Raw genomic sequence first — 17,949 nt, 5'->3', positions numbered from 1 at the left:
CTCTCTCCCCCTCTCGTTTTCTTCCCCCCTCTCTCTCTATCTCTCTCTCTTCCTATCTCTCTCTCTCTCCCTCTTTATTTCTCTCTCTCTTCCTATCTCTCTCTCCCCCTCTCGTTTTCTTCCCCCCTCTCTCTCTATCTCTCTCTCTCTTCCTATCTCTCTCTCTTTCTCGGTCTCTCTTCCTATCTTTCCTCTCTTTCTTTCTCTTTCTCTCTTTCTCTCTCTCTCTCTCTCTCTCTCTCTCTCTCTCCCTTTCTTTCTCTTTTCCTTTCGTTCTCTCCCTCCCTTCCTCCATGTTTTTGCCTTGTACTCAATTGGGGTTACTCTCTCTCTCTCTCTATCTTCTTTCTCAATATATCTCTGTCTGGTCACCTGTTTGTCTGTCTCCTGCTCTATCTCTTTTCTCTAGTCTCTCTCTCTCTCTCTCTCTCTATATCTATATATATCTCTATCTCTATATATTCTCTCCTTTTTTTTTTGCCTTAGTCATGTTTTCACACAGCCTTTTCCTTATTTCCCCTCATATGTTTTCTCGGACCTGGAAAAACAGATTTCTCAAATGGACACCTCAATTCATTGCCATGGTTAAAGCTGATTTTATTTATTTTATTGTTGCTACCATTTGGTTGTTGTTAAAGCTTAAGTGTTAGCACGTGCTGACTAGCGTGTTGAATGGCATCCATAGTAGTAAGAGCCATTGGTTGGACTAGTGGAGCAGGTAGGTAAATTTTTGAACCCAGAAGTGCATTGTGGCGGTTCCTGGTGTTTCCATGCTTCAGGGTAATGATGTGTTGTTCCTTAGGTAGGGTGTGATGAGGGCCCCAGGCTAGCCATTTATCAGATGGCTGGTTAAGATAAATTATTTGTGTGTGTTTGTGCGTGTGTGCGTGTGTCTGTCTGTGTGTCTGTGTGTGTGTGTGTGTGTGTGTGTGTGTGTCTGTCTGTGTGTGTTTTTGTGTGTGTGTGTGTGTGTGTGGGCACGAGTGGGAGTGAAAGACTGGTTCTACAGGCTGCTCATCTCTTTCCATCCGTGGTAAGCCTACATGTCGTCTCTACCTCACTGCACGGCTGGCTGGCTCCAAGCATTTCCAACCCATCCATCTCTTTATCTCCCATTTCTCTCCCTCCTTCTCCGTTTCCGTTGCTCCTCCAGCGACGCTGCCATGCGTGCTGCAGTGCCATCTGGAAACCTGGCTCCGCGCCCCTCAGACAGAGAGTCTCTCACTCTCTCCCAGATGATGCTCCCTCAGGCCAGGGCCACGCTTTGAGTGTCCCAAGAGTCCGCGATCGTCCGCTGGGGTGACGGAGCGATGTAAATTCAGTGGGTGTAGCCACCACGGCTCCGTGCGGACATTTGTTTACCATCCAGTTTTTTTTTTTTTTTTTTTGTGACCGCGGCCACAATACCACAAGGGCACGGACAGCAAATGGACGAACTCCAAATAAACAAGAAAGTATAATAAGAGCTACACTTCCATGCTGTCCACAGCTGTCTGTGTGCTCTCTACAAGCGTGTAGACTCAAGGCTTTAGACTCCACCTACAAGCCTCCTGTGGTGCAGCTAACTCATGTAGCCTGGTTCAGTCATGGCGCTAACACCTGTCCTGACCTGGAGGGTGAGCCTGAACCTAAGCCTCCACCACCCACACGCTCTTACACAACGTCACTAAACATATCTGAACCAGGGCAGCCTGGTGCTCCTTAAGGCTGCTTCCGGCAACTCCCCACCTTCTCTTCTCTTCTCTCCTCTCACTCTCCTCTCACTCTCTCCTCCCTTCTCTTCTCTTCTCTTCTCTCACTCTCCTCTCCTCTTCTCACCCCTCCTCTCTCCTCTCCTCTCCTCTCCTCTTGTCGCATCCTGAAGCTCATGGTGGCCGAGAGGCTCCTTGTTCACAGCAGACTGCCCCCCTTCCATCTCTCCGACTCCCTATCTCTGTCCCTTTCTCTCTCTATCTCTCCTCCTCTCCTTCTCTCTCTCTCTCTCTCTCCCACGCCTATGTGTGCATGGTGGCAGTGGTGGCCAGTGAGGGGAAATGGTTAGCCATGCTGCACGCTCACTCGGCCCACCAGCGCTCTCTGAGACCGGGAGGAAAAGGCCGCCGAACGCTAGTGCTGCTACTGTTTTTTAATGAAATAAAGGCTAGCAATTAGCTGCTCACCCAGCGTTCAGGAGCTAATACACTCCTAGAGCGGGGAGAAGTAGCTTACGTGGGAGACCTTTTTTCCTCCTGCACCTCCTCATCTCTCTCTCTCTCTCTCTCTCTCTCTCACTCTCACTCTCTCTCTCTTTTTTTTGCTCTCTTTTACTCCCTACCTCTTGTTATTGGTGCGGCGTTTGGGGAATGCTGCAGAATGTCCCAGTGCTGCTACTCTTCTGTTAGTGATAATCAAACCGCGTTCATTAATAGCACGTTGCAGTGGCGCGCAGAATTAGCGTAGCAGTCTGTGAGCTCTGTGGCCCTGGATGGAAATCTTTATAGCTAATGCCTATAAATATCCCCGGCTTGGAGGCCCACACAGAGGCCCGTTTTGGAAGTGTGCTAGGTCTCTTAAGTGAAGGAGTTATGAAGAGATTGAGTCCTTCCTAGTGTGAGATTTCTCTTAAGTTTTTGAAAACATCTCAGTATTGAGAAAATCAATGACTGAAATTAATTTCTTCCTGATTAAATTTCACTCCGTATCTAAATAGGATATAAGCCAAGCTACATTATACGTAGCTTATATGCACGGGTATAAAGACAAGTTGAATGGTAATATGCTGACCAGTATAGTTGACTGCATCATAAGGCCCTCTCTTAAGGCTAATTTCCCTTAGTTTCCTGTTCAACAACAATTCTGCTGCTCTACTAGAATGTTTTTTTTTATAGCCAGGATGCAGCTGTCTCTGTCAGGTCATGTGAACACACTAACACTGCTGTTCACTATTTGTAATTTTGTTAGGCTCTTCTTCTATTTCTCCAGACGGCAATCATGAATCATACCGACCAGCTCTCTTCTTGCTTGCTTGGATCTTTTAGTTTGTGATCCCAAATAAAATAAAAAAGATTTGCCCCAAAACTTGTCATCCCTATTCCCAAATGAATTGATCGACAAGCATAAATGCATAACTAATGTCAGGGCTGGGTATTGGCACAAATGCCATAATTTGATTAGATTCCGATTCACAAGTGAACAAGTTCATTCTGATGTGATATTGATAGGAATGAGATCGAATCCTATATAGAAGTGCCCCCCACCCCCATCTTCAAATGGAACACTGTAATATGCATGTAACATTCTGCACGTACGCTAACTGAAATTTTATGAAAATATTTAATTTCTAAAATGTTTTTAGTTAAACTTACAGGTTTCCTATAACATTTTCTACTAGTCACATTGCTCTCATAGGTTTCTTCAAGTCCCAAATAGTGTTACTGTTATCCAACAGATGTGAGGAAATGTAATTTGTTTTTACTGACACGCTTTTCTGGCACTATAACTTAGGTTATTTGACAACTTGAAGGATTGATAAGGGCATTACACTTTTCATGTGGGAGTTGACAGATAAGCACTAATTAGGTCCAAAAGAAATTAAAATTTACAAGAGGCTTGAAAACCATTTTCCATTTTCAGCAGGTGAGAAGGCACATGGGCTTTCTACCCACCTACCAACTCAACTGCCTAACAACTTGGCTCTGCAAATCTCCATCATTTCTCATAAAGCAGCTTCACACCAAAAAATCTTGAATATTTGGATCAGTGAGGCTGGTCAGTCATATTTTTAGTTTTAGGCAACAGTATCGACGTATCTTGAATGGTTAAAGTTGTGTCTTGCATTGTGAAAGATTGTTGGGTATCAACGAATCACAATACTTGTGTGCCGATTCGATTTATATTGCGAATTTAGTTTTTTTGCGATTCGATAGAATTGAGTATTGCGGTTTTATTTCTTCTTTTCTTTCTTTCATTCTATTCTATAACAAAAACAAAATATGAATAATACACTTTTATGAGACAATATATTATGAGACATTTATAAAAAAAACTATTGTTTTCTAAAAAGAAAGGACATCATGTCTCCAGACGGTCCATTTTCTGCTTACGGTCTGTTTTGCTTGAAAAGGATATGAGTCTGTTGCTGTCTGTGGTACTCTGAAAACAAGAAAATATATATAATACTCAGAAAATATTAAGGCGAATCACTGGTAAAAAATAATGGGAGAAAAAAAGGATTCTGAGGAAAAGAACTGATCGTCACCAAAACAAATCACAATACATGAATCAATGTGTTTTTTTTTTTCACCCCAGTATCAATCTTTTTCCAGCAAATTAGCACTATGATCATCTTCCTCTGCCGATGCGCTGAGTAAATGGAATCCGGCTCTGAGGACAAGCCTCAGAAAATAAGGTCTTAAAAAGGAAATGAATTACATGGCCACAGTAGCTGAAATTGTATTTATTTATTTTTTTTTGTGATGTCATTGCCAAGGGTAATGGCGTGTGTGTCTGCGCATTCCAGTGGAATGTCGTGGGCAGGTCCTTGGTGGCAGTTTACCGTTCAGTTTCCGTTTGAACGTGACACCGGCTGTGGCTATGTTTTGCATATCAGCAGCATCCTTTGCCAAGATGACTTGGCCAGACGAGATGTGGATCTGGATGAAATTATGGGGTGGATTGTGGTGATATGACATCTGCCGGGGCTCCTGGCCGCTCATCCTTCTGAAACCTTCCCACAACTAGATGAGCACCATTCAAATCAAGACTGACCCATGGGACAGAGCCAGTGCTGCCGCGATGACTTGCAGCCTTTTTGCGATTTGCTAATTGCTCTAGTTCAAATTGCAATTTTGATTTAAAATCGATTTAATTTTGCAGCCGTTTTTTTTTTAGTGCTTGATTAATATGCCCATCGGGGCACCTTCCAGGCTTTCATAAGCCACCTCTAGTTCTCTGGCCTTTACACTGTAGATTTGAAATGGACGCTCGATGTGGAGCTTGGAACAGTCTAGATATGTGCGTGTGACAAATCTTCTTATAATTTGTTTGTTTTTATATGTGTGGGTGTGTGTGTGTGTGAGTTTTTTTGTGTGCTCTTACTGTGTGCCACCTAGCAGTGTTTATAAGGATCATTACTGCCTGATGCTCTATTTAATGGGTTCAGGAAGTATTGCTGCGCATCATGTCCCCTTTCATTTATCAAACCCTCCTCCCTTCCCCTCTCCTCTCCTCCCTCCCCTTCTCTCTCTCTCTCTCTCTCTCTCTCTCTCTCTCCCTCTCTCCCCCTCCCCCTCCCTCTTTCAGTGTAACTTTAAATTGTCCATTGTCGACTCCTACCTGAGCCCCCCACCCCTGACAGTATAATCTATATTCTATTAACCAGGACGCAGGTTTGGGTCTGGTGATGGTGGGCCAAGGTGAGTGTCTGTGGCGCTAACAGTAGTGCTCCTGCGCCACTATTATTAGCAGCGCGGTATGTGACACACTTTAGCTGGGTGTGTGCGTTCACTACAGGCTGGCGATGGTGCCGTGCTCGTTTGCTTTCCCGTGGGGTGGGGGAGGGAGGGCCTGCGTGGGGGGAACTTTGAGGGGAACAGCGGGGGACCTCAAGGGGTCACGTTTGGTGGCACTCGCATACAGGCTAACAGGTTCACATTGTGGGTTCATGACAGGCAGGCCTAGTTGTTTGTCCTCTGGGCGTGTTGGGGAACCCTGTGTGTGTGTGTGTGTTGAGCAGTGTTGCTCTTTTTGCTATGCATTTGATCAATGAAATTCTACTTGAATTCTGCTTGAAAAGTAATTAGTAATGTGTCAGCAGTAATGGCTTTATATGGGCTGTGGCATGATTGGCCCTGTTTTGATTTGACCTCAGATTCATGACTAGTCACGTCCCGCCACGTTATCAGTGATGTCTCCACAGTGTTTCCCACAGAATTGAATTCTATTTGTGGTGGTAGGTTTGCAGAATTAACTTGAATGCAACAGTTTTTAACAAATTAGCGCAGCGTGGTAATGATGCTAACCAGCTTTAAGCACAATTTAGTACAACCTGGAAAATCATTGTGTGGTGGTCAATGTTGATATTGTGGTGGGCCGCCACAAATAAGTCATTGTATGGGAAACACTGATCCACCTGTTCCGAATCGTTCCAGTTCTGTTTGATTGATTGGAGCTGGATTTGGCGTCCGTATCTTCCAGGTGGTGAATGAGACCCTCTTGCACGAATAAAGGAAGGAGATTCCTTTCAACGCCTGACACAAAAGATAGGGAGGGTCTTCCTCTGTGTAATCCAACACACCTCATATCAGACATCAAACGTGTGTTTGTGTACGGATGCCGACGTGTTTTTGTACACGCATAGTCTTTTGATTTAGTCTGAAGCAGATGTGCCCGCCCATCCCCCCCCCCGCGCCGTCTTTTGTGTTTGTTTCCTGTGTTGAGGTACGCTGCGTTCCCCCCACAAACACGCGCTCTTACAGAGCAGCAGCGGCAGCAGCACTTTTCGATAATAACCACTGTGGAGCAGCTGCAATATGAATCAGGATGCGGTGACTAGCTGTTGGGTATGGATGACTTCTCTCGCTCTGAGGAGACTAGCTGCCCTCTCATTGGCTGGTGAGGCTAATAGAGGGCAGGGGTTGGCTCCTGTTTGAAGGAGGGAGGCACGATTGGCCGTTCGGAACACGAGCAGTTGGTCCCAATTGGATTGGCTCTGATGTAGATCAGAGCTGTGAAGTGAGTTGGCTGTGAGGGTTCAGCAGGCGTTTGGATCACTGGGCTGGAGAGTTCATTGTGTATGCCATCAAGTGGGAGGTGTGTGTGTGTGTCCACATATTTTGAAGGTGTCTAGTGGGATAGTGATTATGAGAACTACCTGTGTGTGTGTGTGAGAGAGAGAAAGAGAAAGAGGGACAGATGGAGAGAATGACATGATTTTGTATGTTTGTACAGAGAACAGTCAGTGTTTGTGTGTGTGTGTGTGACCAACTCCCAGGCAGGTTTGTGAAGGCTTTGTGTGAAGTATGTTCTATTGTGTGGTTAAGATGCAGAGGCGTGTGTGTGTGTGTGTGTGTGTGTGTGTGTGTGAGAGAGCGAGAGACGTTGACAATGAGGGCAGGGGTTGTTTTCCCTGAGTGTCTGGAACTGTGCCCCCTCCTGGCAGGCTCTCCCTTCTAGCCCACAGGTGTTATCTACCATACTGAGAACACGCACACGCGTGCACACACACACACGCACACACATACACACACACACGCACGCATACACACACGCACACACATACACACACACGCACACATGCACACGCACGCATACACACACACGCACACATGCACACACTCTAGTGGAGACCAGCCTTTCTCCGATGCATCCTCATTGGTGAGGTGATCACACAGAGCTGTGATGCGGCTGAGACGTGTTGTCTATACCAACCCCCATCATCTCCTCTCCCTCAGCTCTCCTTGCATCCCTTTACCCGTCTCTCCATCTCTTATCTCTCTCTTTCTCTCTCTATCCCTCTCTCTCTGTTTCTCTCTCTCTCTCTCTCTCTCTCTCTCTATTTTACCCCCTCCTGCTCTTCGTCTGCTTTCTTGTTCCTTTCTTGCATTGGGCTATTTCCCTCTCTCCCTCTTTTTACCTGCCTCTTTCTCTTGTACTGTTTGCCCATCGTCTCACTGTCTCTCTCCTCCTCTCCTCTCCCTTCCTCTCTCTCTCCCCCATTCTTGCTCCCTCTAACAACATCTTCATCCTCATCTTTTTTTGCACTACATCTCATAACTTTCCCCTCTTTCTTATTCTCTCTCTCTCTCTGTCTCCCTCTCTCTCTCTCGCTCTCTCTCTCTCTCTTTCTCTCTCTTTCTCTCTCTTTCTCTCTCTCTCTTGCTCTCTCTCTCTCTTTCTCTCTCTTTCTCTCTCCCCCCTCCTCTCTCTCTCGCTCTCTCTCTCTCTCTCTCTCCCTCTCTCCCTCTCTCTTTTCTCTTTCTCTCTCTCTCTCTCCCTCCCTCTCTCCCTCTCTCTTTCTCTCTCTTTCTCTCTCTCTCTCCCTCTCCCTCTCCCTCTCTCTCTCTTTCTCTCTCTCTCTCTCTCTCCCTCTCTCTCTCTCTCTTTCTCTCTCTCTCTCTCTCCCCTCCCTCTCTCTGTCCCTCCATCTCCCTCCCTTTGTGAGGGAAGCCACTCCCCGCAGCAGGGCTCAGCTCAGGCAGGGTATTTGCATAATATTAACCGTTGGGTTGCCACGGCGCCCGGCCCGGCTCGCTGCGCCATGTGACCACTCCTGCATGTGCCTGTTGGCTGCACATGTTTTTTCCTCCCCCTCCCCCTCCCTCCCTCTCTCCCTCCCTCTCTCCGGCAGCACAAACAGTCCAGAGACACTCAGACATCCAGCCAGCCACACACACACACACACACACACACACACACACATAGAGACACACACATACAGACACAGACACACACACACACACACACACACACACACACACACTATACACAGAGGCAGGCACAAACACACACACACACAGACCCGTATATACACATACATAATATCCATCTCTCCTTCTCGCTGGGTGAGCTGGGCTCAGTGAGATTTGCTATGTGAGAAGCACAGAGGCAGATCAGGCTCTCCTGCGGCAGCACAGAGCCGCTGGCATTTACCACACACACACACACACACACAGACGTGTGCACGCGCGCCTCACCTGCACCAGGTCAGCTCTCTCTGTACTGGCCAGATTACAAGACCTGCTATTTCAGTCTCTGAGCTGTGTTTGTGTGTCACAGTGTTTGTGTGTGTGTGTGTGTGTCTCTGTGTGCGGACAGTGTTTGTTTGTTTTGAAGGGCAGGGTTTACGTCAGTGCTTTGATAGCCTCTCCTAACCTACTCCTAACGTTCCATGTTGAATGCTATATTTCCACACCAATATACCATACATTTGCCTCGTCCCCTGTTACTTCACCGCAGAAGGGCCAGCAAATGCAGCCTGGCAGTAGGCTAGTTCACAGCAGCCCAGTCCTCTTCATCTGGGCCATGTTTGTGTGCAGTGAAATGAGGCGGTTTGATTAAGCCAGTGTGGTGTGGGCCTTTGCTGGTGGCTTAGTTGTATCGTTAGTGTGTGCTGTTGTGTTAACATGTCACACTGAGGCTGGGCACTCCGCGTCAGCCGCCATGCCCGACTGAGAATAGAATAGAAGCCCACTGCAGGGGAAGTGGTAGTGCCACCAAGTCCCCTGTGCCAGCGTGTGTGTTATCAGTCTTTCTCTGAGACAGACAGACACACACACACACACACACACTTAGACTCAGTCCAAACTCCAAGGCCTGTTGTAGCTTGACGGCGATCATTCAACAGGGCTTTGCAGCAAGTTGAACAAACAGCACGCATGAATCACGAAAGTTATTAGCTGACAGACAGACAGACAGTCAACACGTGGTAAAGCTCTGTTTTTCTCCTGCTGCTGCTGAGGCGCTTGCTCTGTGCCCTGATAACTGCTTATTACCCAACACACAGGCTGACACCCTGGGCCTGGCTGCTCGGCCTGTTCCCTAGAATCTCTCCGTTACTCTGGTGGTCCCAGTGTCCCAGTGTTGTGTGTGTGTGTGTGTGTGTGTGGTGTGTGGGTGTAGAGAGGTGTATGTTTATTTGGGGTGGGTGTGTGTGTGTTTTGGCTGATACAGTGGAATCCGGTCCAGGCTGCGCTGCCTTGTGCTCCCGCTGGTGGGCTCAGGGCCATGTGTGCAGGGACTGACTGGGGCCTGAGGATGAGGATGGATGGAGGAGGAAGAGGAGGAGGAGGAGGAGGAGGAGGGGGGCAGCAGAGTTGGTGTCACTGTGGCCAGTGATGTGTTGCACGGAAGACGGGCCCCTTATCGCACCCCCTGCCTGTCTACACACACACACACACACACACACACACACACACACACACACAGGACATGGTCTGTAGCAGCAGAGGACTGCTTCTAATCTCCTCATATGGGCTCCATGCTCTAGTGTCTTTTTGATGGCTCTTTCTGCATGGTACTTTTCCATATGAGTAAAAATGGAAATTTGGACCACTAAAAGCTGAAAGGACGATCCTGCTATATCTCATCAGAGGTTTGCTGTGTGTGATGTGTGTGAGGTGTGTTCCCACTGTGGAGTGGAAAGCTGCTTGTGGTTACTTTTTACCAGATAGTGTTGCTGGTTGACAGTCAGTCAATCCGTCAGTGTGATTCAATGGAAACGGTTTCTCCTGTACTTTGGGGGAAAGGCCGCTTTGTAAAAACCTCCTCTCACTCTTTGGTGGTGTGGACTGGTGTTTCTCACGTGTGTTTGTGTGTTTGTTTGTGAGTGTGTGGGGGATGTTTGGTGTACCCCCTACACCATGTGCCATATCCCTTGTGTCGTGTTCTGGCAGGATGGGAGGGCCCCCTTTCACCCACACACACACACCTCCACATACACATTAGCACGCGCGCACACACACACACAGACACACAGACACACACACACACACACACAGACACACAGACACTCCCCTCTTCCACACATTTACAGTACACACTCTCTCACACACACTCCCGACACCTCTCCTCGTCTGTTCCGCTCGGCGTGTGCTGCTTCCTGGAAACACGCTCTGGCAACTTTCACACTTCCACCCAGTGTGTTAGAGGGTTAGGCTGCCGGCGTTCCTCCTCTCTCCCTCTCCATTCCTCCTCTCTGTCTCTCTTGTCCTTCTCTCTCTCCCCTTCCCCCTCCCTGTTTATCCTTCTCTATTTACCTCTCTCCCTCCCACCCTCTCTTCCTCCCTCCCTCCCTCCCTCCCTCTCTCTCTCTCTCCTTCCCTCTCTCTCCCCCTCCCTCTCTCGACTCTCGTGCTCCCTCTCTGGCTGTCCCCTTAGTGCTGCTGTGTGGCCAATAGTGGAGATGGTGGTGATGGTGGTGGTGGTGGCGCTGTCCTCACCAGACCCAGGAGCCTGCCCTCTATCTGCCAGCACCCCCATCAGGCGGCTCAGTCTGACACCCCCTCTGTGTGTGTGTGCGCCTCTCTCTGCCCTGCCCTCTCTGCCCTGCCCCATCCTATCCTGTCCTGTCCTGTCCTGCATCACCGCCTAGCGTGTGCTCGGTCACTAGTGTTATTATTGCTGTCACTGAGAGCATTGGGTACAGGAGAGGATTATCATTTTTTTAAAAAAAAAGACGCAATCAGGAGTTTATTTCTGTAATTGCTCATTTATTTGATATGGTGTTTTGACACACAGACGTGCACGGGAGGAGCATAAGAGGGCCAGTGCAAACGTGGGCAAATAAAATGTGCGTTGGGCTCGGAGAAATCCAGAACATGTGGGGTTAAGTTGTGAAAGTTAATGTAATAACTGCTAGCACCATCTGCTGGCCTGCTTCCTCACAAAGAGAGAGAGAGAGTATGGGCGAGTGAGCAAGGGAGAGAGCGCGAGCGTGTGAGTGAGCGAGCGAGCGAGCGAGAGAGAGAGAGAGAAAAACGAGTCCGGATTTTAACGACATCTCTAATATTCATGCTGATGCATTCTGCTGCTTTGTGCTTTCATTTTTCCACCACTTTGCCCGCGCCTCGAGCCCGCCGCCACACGCGCCAGGGAGAGGGGAGGGGAACGAGGGAAGAGGCAGAAGAGAAAAACACGTGGAAAAGAAGAGAAAAACACGGGCAAGAGGAAAAACGACGACAGCGACAAAAGCAATTTTCTTTTCCTTTTTTTTTTTTGTACAAAAAGAGGAGTAGTTGCCCTTACCTTTTTCAATCCGGGGATGTAAGAGGAAGCAGAAGTGGGTGCGAAGGGAAGAGAGAGAGAGAGAGAGAGAGATAGAGATAGACAGACAGACACTGAACGAGTGAAAAAAGAACACGCGCATGAGGAAGAGAGTGAAAAAGAGCGAGGGAGCGATTGCTCTAGCGGACAAACGGCAGAGAAGAGAGAGAGAGAGAGAGGGAGAGAGAGAGGGAAGGAGAATCAATGAGAAGGGAGGAGAGTGGTGGCTGAGCGAGTCTGTGCCTGTTTGCCCCGCGAGGAAGCGAGAGAACGACAGAGTGTGCGCGTGAGCGAAAGAAAGAGAGAGAGTGAGAGAGAGAGAGAGAGAGAGAGAGAGAGAGGCAGCATGCACCGTGCTTCCTGGACGGGCCGTGCCACGCACCTCGGATCTCCAGCCTCCCAGTGAAGCGAGCGAGCGAAGCTCCTGCCCTTCAACGTCAGCCTCCCCTGCCCCCCTCCCAATGCTGCCGCCCGGGGGGAGGAGGTGAAGGAGACCGCTGCCGCCACCGCCACCAGCCGCTAACCATCGCGATCTGAGGAGCGAGAGAGAGAGAGAGAGAGAGGGGAGAGGGGAGGGGGGAACGAACGGACTGAGCGCTCACGGAAGAGAGCGAGAACGAAAGGGAGAGAGAGGGAGGGCGGGAGGGAGACACACGGCGAGAGAGTGGAGAGAGAGAGAGAGAGGGAGGGAGAGATAAAAACAGCGAAAGGGCAAGGCTTTTGTTAGGCGACTGGCTGAAGGGAGCGAGAGAGAGAGAGAGTGGGGGAAGAGAGAAAAAAAGCGAGCGAGAGGACAGGAAGAGGAAAAAAACATGTCTACGGTGAAGAGGCCAAGAGGAAGGGTAAGTGAGCCGCGCTGAGTGGAGAGAGCCGGGAGAGGGAGGGAGGAGGGGCCCAAACAGCAGGAACTGAGCAGCCCTCCTCCCTCCCTCTCTCCCCCCCCCCCCTCCCCCGACACACACACACGCAGACACACAGACACGCATACATACACACACTCGTGCTGCAGCCACCACTGCCGCCATCTTGAGTTTGCTCGCTTTGCTTGTGTTTTTTTCTCTCCTTGCTCTCTCTGCCTCGTGTTTTTTTCCTCCTCTCCTCCTCTTTCCCTTTATTTGCGTCCGGCTTTAGGTGGCATGCGAAGCTGTACTCTCAGCTTTTTGCCTCCACCCACCCCTCTCTCATTCCCTGACCATTTTTTCTTCCGTTCTCCCTCCCCCCCTCTCGTGTCTGTCCTCTCTCTCTCTCTCTCTCTCTCTCTCTCTCTCTCTCTCTCTCCCTTTCTCTTTTGCTCTCTTGGTCTCTCATTCCTCCCTCCACCCCCAGTTTGGTGGCTCTATGATCTGGTGCAGCAGGCGACGTGTGTGTGTGTGTATGTGTGTGTGTGACTGATGGACTCTGCTCATGTGACATACAGTGCTGAAGAGTGTGTATGGCTCCGGCAGCTCGTGGAACAGGCTTTTCCTGGCTCCCCTGTGCTTTTGTAGTGGCCGAGTGTTCTCTGTGGGAGCGCTAGCGAGAGCTCGAGCGGGGTTACAGAGAGACCGAAATCACTGCAGTGCTGGCAGCCTGTAATTTTAGTTATTTATAGATGTATTACACAGCTGCAGTGCACTCACTTTGCTGCATTTATCCTCATCTCATTCTCTCTTCTCTCTCTCCCTCTCTCTCTCTCTCTCTCTCTCTCTCTCTCTCTCTCTCTCCCCTCTCTCTCTCTCTCTCTCTCTCTCTCTCTCTCTCTCTCTCTCTCTCTCTCTCTCTCATGCAAACACACTTTCCCCACTGCCCTGTACCCCAACCCCTATCTCGCTGCCTCTCTCTCCCTCTCTCTCTCTCTCTCTCTCTCTCTCTCTCTTTCCCAGGTTCTTCAGCATCTTCTCTTTTCCATTCAGTTCTCTTTTCTCCTCCTTTTTTTGCATGTTCTTTCCTGACATTTTTGAGAAGGCATGAAATGGACTAAAGAAGGACATTCCAGTCTTGGCCAATAATTTTCTGTAATGAACTCGGGCAGAGCTTCACATACACACACGCAAACACGCACACACTCTCCTCCATGCTCACGTGAGTCAGCCTGCTGTTGTTTATCTTCCAAATGAATTGCTATGTATTCCCTCCCTCCCTCCCTCCTTCCTTTCCGCATGCCCATCCCCCTTTGTTTTCTGGTTCGAGATAATTCCCTTTTTATTTCTCATCCAGGAAGGCAACTGTGCCTGGCACACACACACACACACACACACACACACGCGCACACACACACGCATATGCCTGCTAACGTATCCATATCACGTTTTTGATCCAGCCTGTTTATGACCGACTTGTGGGCTGTAAGCTTAGGGCCTATTTAAGTGTGTGTGTGTGTGTGTGTCATTTCTGTGTGGAAGCCAGTGCGTGTTCATGTATAATTCACATGTTATCACGTAGCGAGGGCTGTGTGTATAATTCATGTCATTGGCCAGCGGCCTCCCTCCGTCTCAGACTGGGCCTCGGCATCCTTCTAGCTGACGCAGAAAAAAAACTGTCAGGAGCCACCTAGACACAGGGTCCACGTCTCGTGTGTGTGTGTGTGTGTGAGTGAGAGAGAAAGAGATGGCGTACAGATCTGTGTGTGTGTGTGAGAGAGAGAGATATGGTGTACAGATCTCTGTGTACGTCTCTACGCGCTCTAAAAAGAAGAGGGCGAAGTGTTAAATGAGGGACCCGAGGCGCGTCCCATCTCCACATTTATTTTTATTCACTTAAATTTACTTTCTCGCCTCAGATGAGCATTGCCAATGGCTCGCGGCCTTGAAATAAAAAAAGAGCGATAGAAGGGACACAAAAAAGGAGAGCAAGAGCGAGTGATGAAGAGGGCCGGAGAGATGAGATGGTAATCTGTCTGTTTCATCATCTGGTGTATCCTCTTGCAGCTAGCACGCTTGGCTCTGCCGCCTCCTAAACACTCTGCACTGTTGCATGTGACCGTGGCCCAGCACACAGCTCATGAAGCTCCACACACACACACACACGCCTCTGAAGGGTGTCCTCTGAAAGTCCCCTGATGAGGGGCTTTGAATTAGGGATGGTTATGTGTCCTTGTGACTCGCTTTTTAATCTTACTTTTCCCAAAGCTTTGGGAATCTGTCAAATGTGTCCCATATGCTAATCCTATCCAATCTGAAGTGCAAGAAGCAGTTTTTTTTTCCCCTGAGAGACTCGGTGGATCTGGTTGTGATGTGTAAACAATTCGTGCAGCCATGTTGGATATGAAGCCTGTAATAATCTAGAGAAGCTCTTGTCAGTTGTCGTTGGAAGCCGGAAGCCTCTGAGCTAATGTTTTCTGTCGACTTCTGTTTCTTGTTCCACAGCCCCCTAAGAACACTAATGGTCCCAGCAGTCAGGTGCGGGTCCTCAGCCCCCAGATGAAAAGCGGCTCGTCCTCCTCATCCTCGTCTTCGTCCTCGTACTCCTCGGCCTCGGAGCGGCGGGCCCAGAAGCGGCAGCAGCAGCAGCTGCTGGCTCAGCAGCAGGCCGGGATGGACTCGTCGGACGACAAGCAGGAGAAGGCCAACCGGATCATCTCCGAGGCCATCGCCAAAGCCTGGCCTTGGCGAAAAAAACATCCAGCCGTCCATGAGCCCGACAGCTTTGAGAGCTTTGCGGATCGCCCGGCACGGACGCCGACCATGCCCCGCCTCTGCCAAGGGCCGGACCAAGGAGAGGACCTCCAAGAAGGCCCGCATCGTCTCGTCGGGAAAGCCCAACAAGCAGAAAGCAAAGATCGGGTAAGCACTGCTCTTCACAGCCATCCTGGTTGGTTTTTTTTCAGGGGGGAGCTTCGTGGTGTTAGTGTGCAGTTATGGTTGTGCAGTGTTGCTTGCATTTATGACTGCATGATTTGTAAGCCTTCTGGCTGCTCTTCTGGATTATCTGCAAAAACAAAGACACACTTGTAAACTTGTTCCTGTAAAGTTTCTGTAGTTTGAAAGTGGAGGAATGTCAGTTTAGTCGTGTGACTTTGAGCTCTTTCAGTTGTTCTTCTTCACGTATATCTTTTACATGCAAATCTGGAGCCCAGTTGACCCATATCTGATTATTTGAAACAAAAGCTTGACTATAAGAGAATGGTAGCATGCAGCATCTCATTGGATGAAACCGCAATAGAATCCCCTAGCAGCACAGCTATGGTGATTGTAGTGGACTTGTATAAAAAGCTAATTGTGCAGACGAAAGATTATGGACCCTTTCAAGAGAGTTCCATTATCAGCATCATAATTGGCCCCACAAGGCTTCCGTTTTAACATTCCATATGTTATCTTAATGCAGAGGAAGTAGATTGGGAACCAAATAGAACGTTCAAGCATTGTTTTTGTTTACCTTGTTGAAAGGGTCTATAGAGTAGAGTAGAGAGCAGAGTATTCTAAGTGCTCCTTTGCTTCCCAGCACTGAGTACTCTTACTGTTTGTTTGAATACTTCGGTCTGTGCTGAAGCACTCCACAGTTGAGAGATAAGGTGGCTGCTCCTTCCCCTTCGTCGCCTCAGGCCAAATATCTGAGTAACGTATGTCCTTGGAACATTTTCTTACCCAGGCTTGGTCTTGTACCAACCGGCCTCTCCGTCCAACAGTATCTAACTTCACACTGAAAAAGGAGTTGTAGTGGTGTTACTGTAATTTCCCAACTATTAGCCGCGGTTTATACATTGATTTAGCTAACAAAAAAATCAGCTATGAGGTTAATATATGGCGGCAGTTAATATGGTATTAATAAGGTTTTGTTTTTTGAACTTGCATAAAACACTGTCCGGCAGTTTATACTCAATGAGTTTATGCTCAAATACACAGGAAATGACTGTACATTGAAAAAGGAATTGTGAAGATCACTGAATAGTATAAAATCTGCGTGTGTTCTTTTTATTTGTGGAGCTGGGTCTTCTACATTGGTAATTGTTGAAAGTTTAGCTGGGTTCGAAAGTCGGAAAAGATATTTCCACCACAGGGATGGTGTTGTTAAAGGGCTATGTAGGTTTCCCACAGAAAGATCACTGTGTACGTTTTGGCAGTTGCCATGTAGCCTGTAGCCATATAGAGTTTGAAACTCTTGCTAGAGGTGCTGCTCTGGGTCTCCGGTCTATATTACTGCTCTGTTCTCACAGCTTGACTTGACTCTCCTCATCTCATAGACTGACAGGCCTGAGCAGAGAACACCAAAGTGTCAAAAAAAAGTGTTCCGGCTTTTCTTTTTGCCTGGAGTCAGAAGATGAAGACTTGCTGCGGTGTTATTATAAGCACATTACCCGGCATCTGTGCAGATATAGCGTTATTAGGCGGCCCCCGGTGGGGGGGGGATGGGGAGAGCCGGGGAAATATGAGTTCCTCCCTGATTGGGCCCTCAGGCAGGTAGAGGCTGGCTTGCGGGCTGGCTGGCTGGCATGGGAGTGGGAATAGCACTAGGTTCGTCTCGAGCCCAAGTCCTTCCTGCTCAAACAAAAGAACGGCCCTGTTTGGTATTCAGCAGACGGGCCAGCGGCCGCTCGCCTGCGGACGATGCTATGCACGCGCTATCGTGATAAGTGATTTTTATAAGATCTATGCCGGGGAAATAGCTGGAACACATCATGGATCCTGACCCCCCAACACCACCCTACACACACACACACACACACACACACACACACACACACACACACACACACACACACACACACACACACACACACACACACACACGTTTCCCTATGCGAAGGGGAATATAGAATATAATGTGCTGCATTGCTGCAGGTCTGTGTGAAGGAGAGCTGAGGCGTTGGGCTTTCAAGGTGTGTGTGTTTAGAGCACAGTGTAGAGACCAGAGATGTGTGTGTTTAGAGCACACTGTAGAGACCAGAGGTGTGTGTGTGTGTGTGTGTGTGTGTGTGGATAGAGCACAGTGTAGAGACCAGAGGTGTGTGTGTGGATGGAGCACACAGTGTAGAGACCAGAGGTGCGTTCAGAATAGCACACAAATGCGAGGCAATGTTTGTCTGCGAGACAATTTTTTGTTTTGTCTGAGAGCACATGCAAACAGTCCGAGGCTAGTGTTCTATTTGGTTGTGGACGCACGCACGCACGGATAGCTGCTGACATTATCCTCCTTACAAAGCCCCGAGTTCACCCTCTGCACACGGCCCTGTGTCACTCTGGTCCTTGTTGCTCCTCTTGCACAGTTTGTGAATGCAGTGTATACCACTGGTCG

The 17,949-nt window shown here is 48.7% G+C and overlaps 1 protein-coding gene across 1 annotated transcript in view; it reads left to right on the top strand.

The window, feature by feature from the left end:
* chd9 (chromodomain helicase DNA binding protein 9) overlaps window positions 1–17,949 on the top strand; it is a 99,594-nt gene that overhangs the window by 17,097 nt on the left and 64,548 nt on the right. The window contains 2 exon segments of the mRNA XM_048262989.1: window positions 15,084–15,316; window positions 15,318–15,500. Coding sequence (XP_048118946.1) covers window positions 15,084–15,316; window positions 15,318–15,500 — 416 coding nt within the window.

This window comes from Alosa alosa, chromosome 14 (genome assembly GCF_017589495.1).
Source record: "Alosa alosa isolate M-15738 ecotype Scorff River chromosome 14, AALO_Geno_1.1, whole genome shotgun sequence".
Lineage (NCBI taxonomy): Eukaryota > Metazoa > Chordata > Actinopteri > Clupeiformes > Clupeidae > Alosa > Alosa alosa.
The sequence above is the reverse complement of the archived record's forward strand: the minus strand, read 5'-3'. Positions and strand labels throughout refer to the sequence as shown.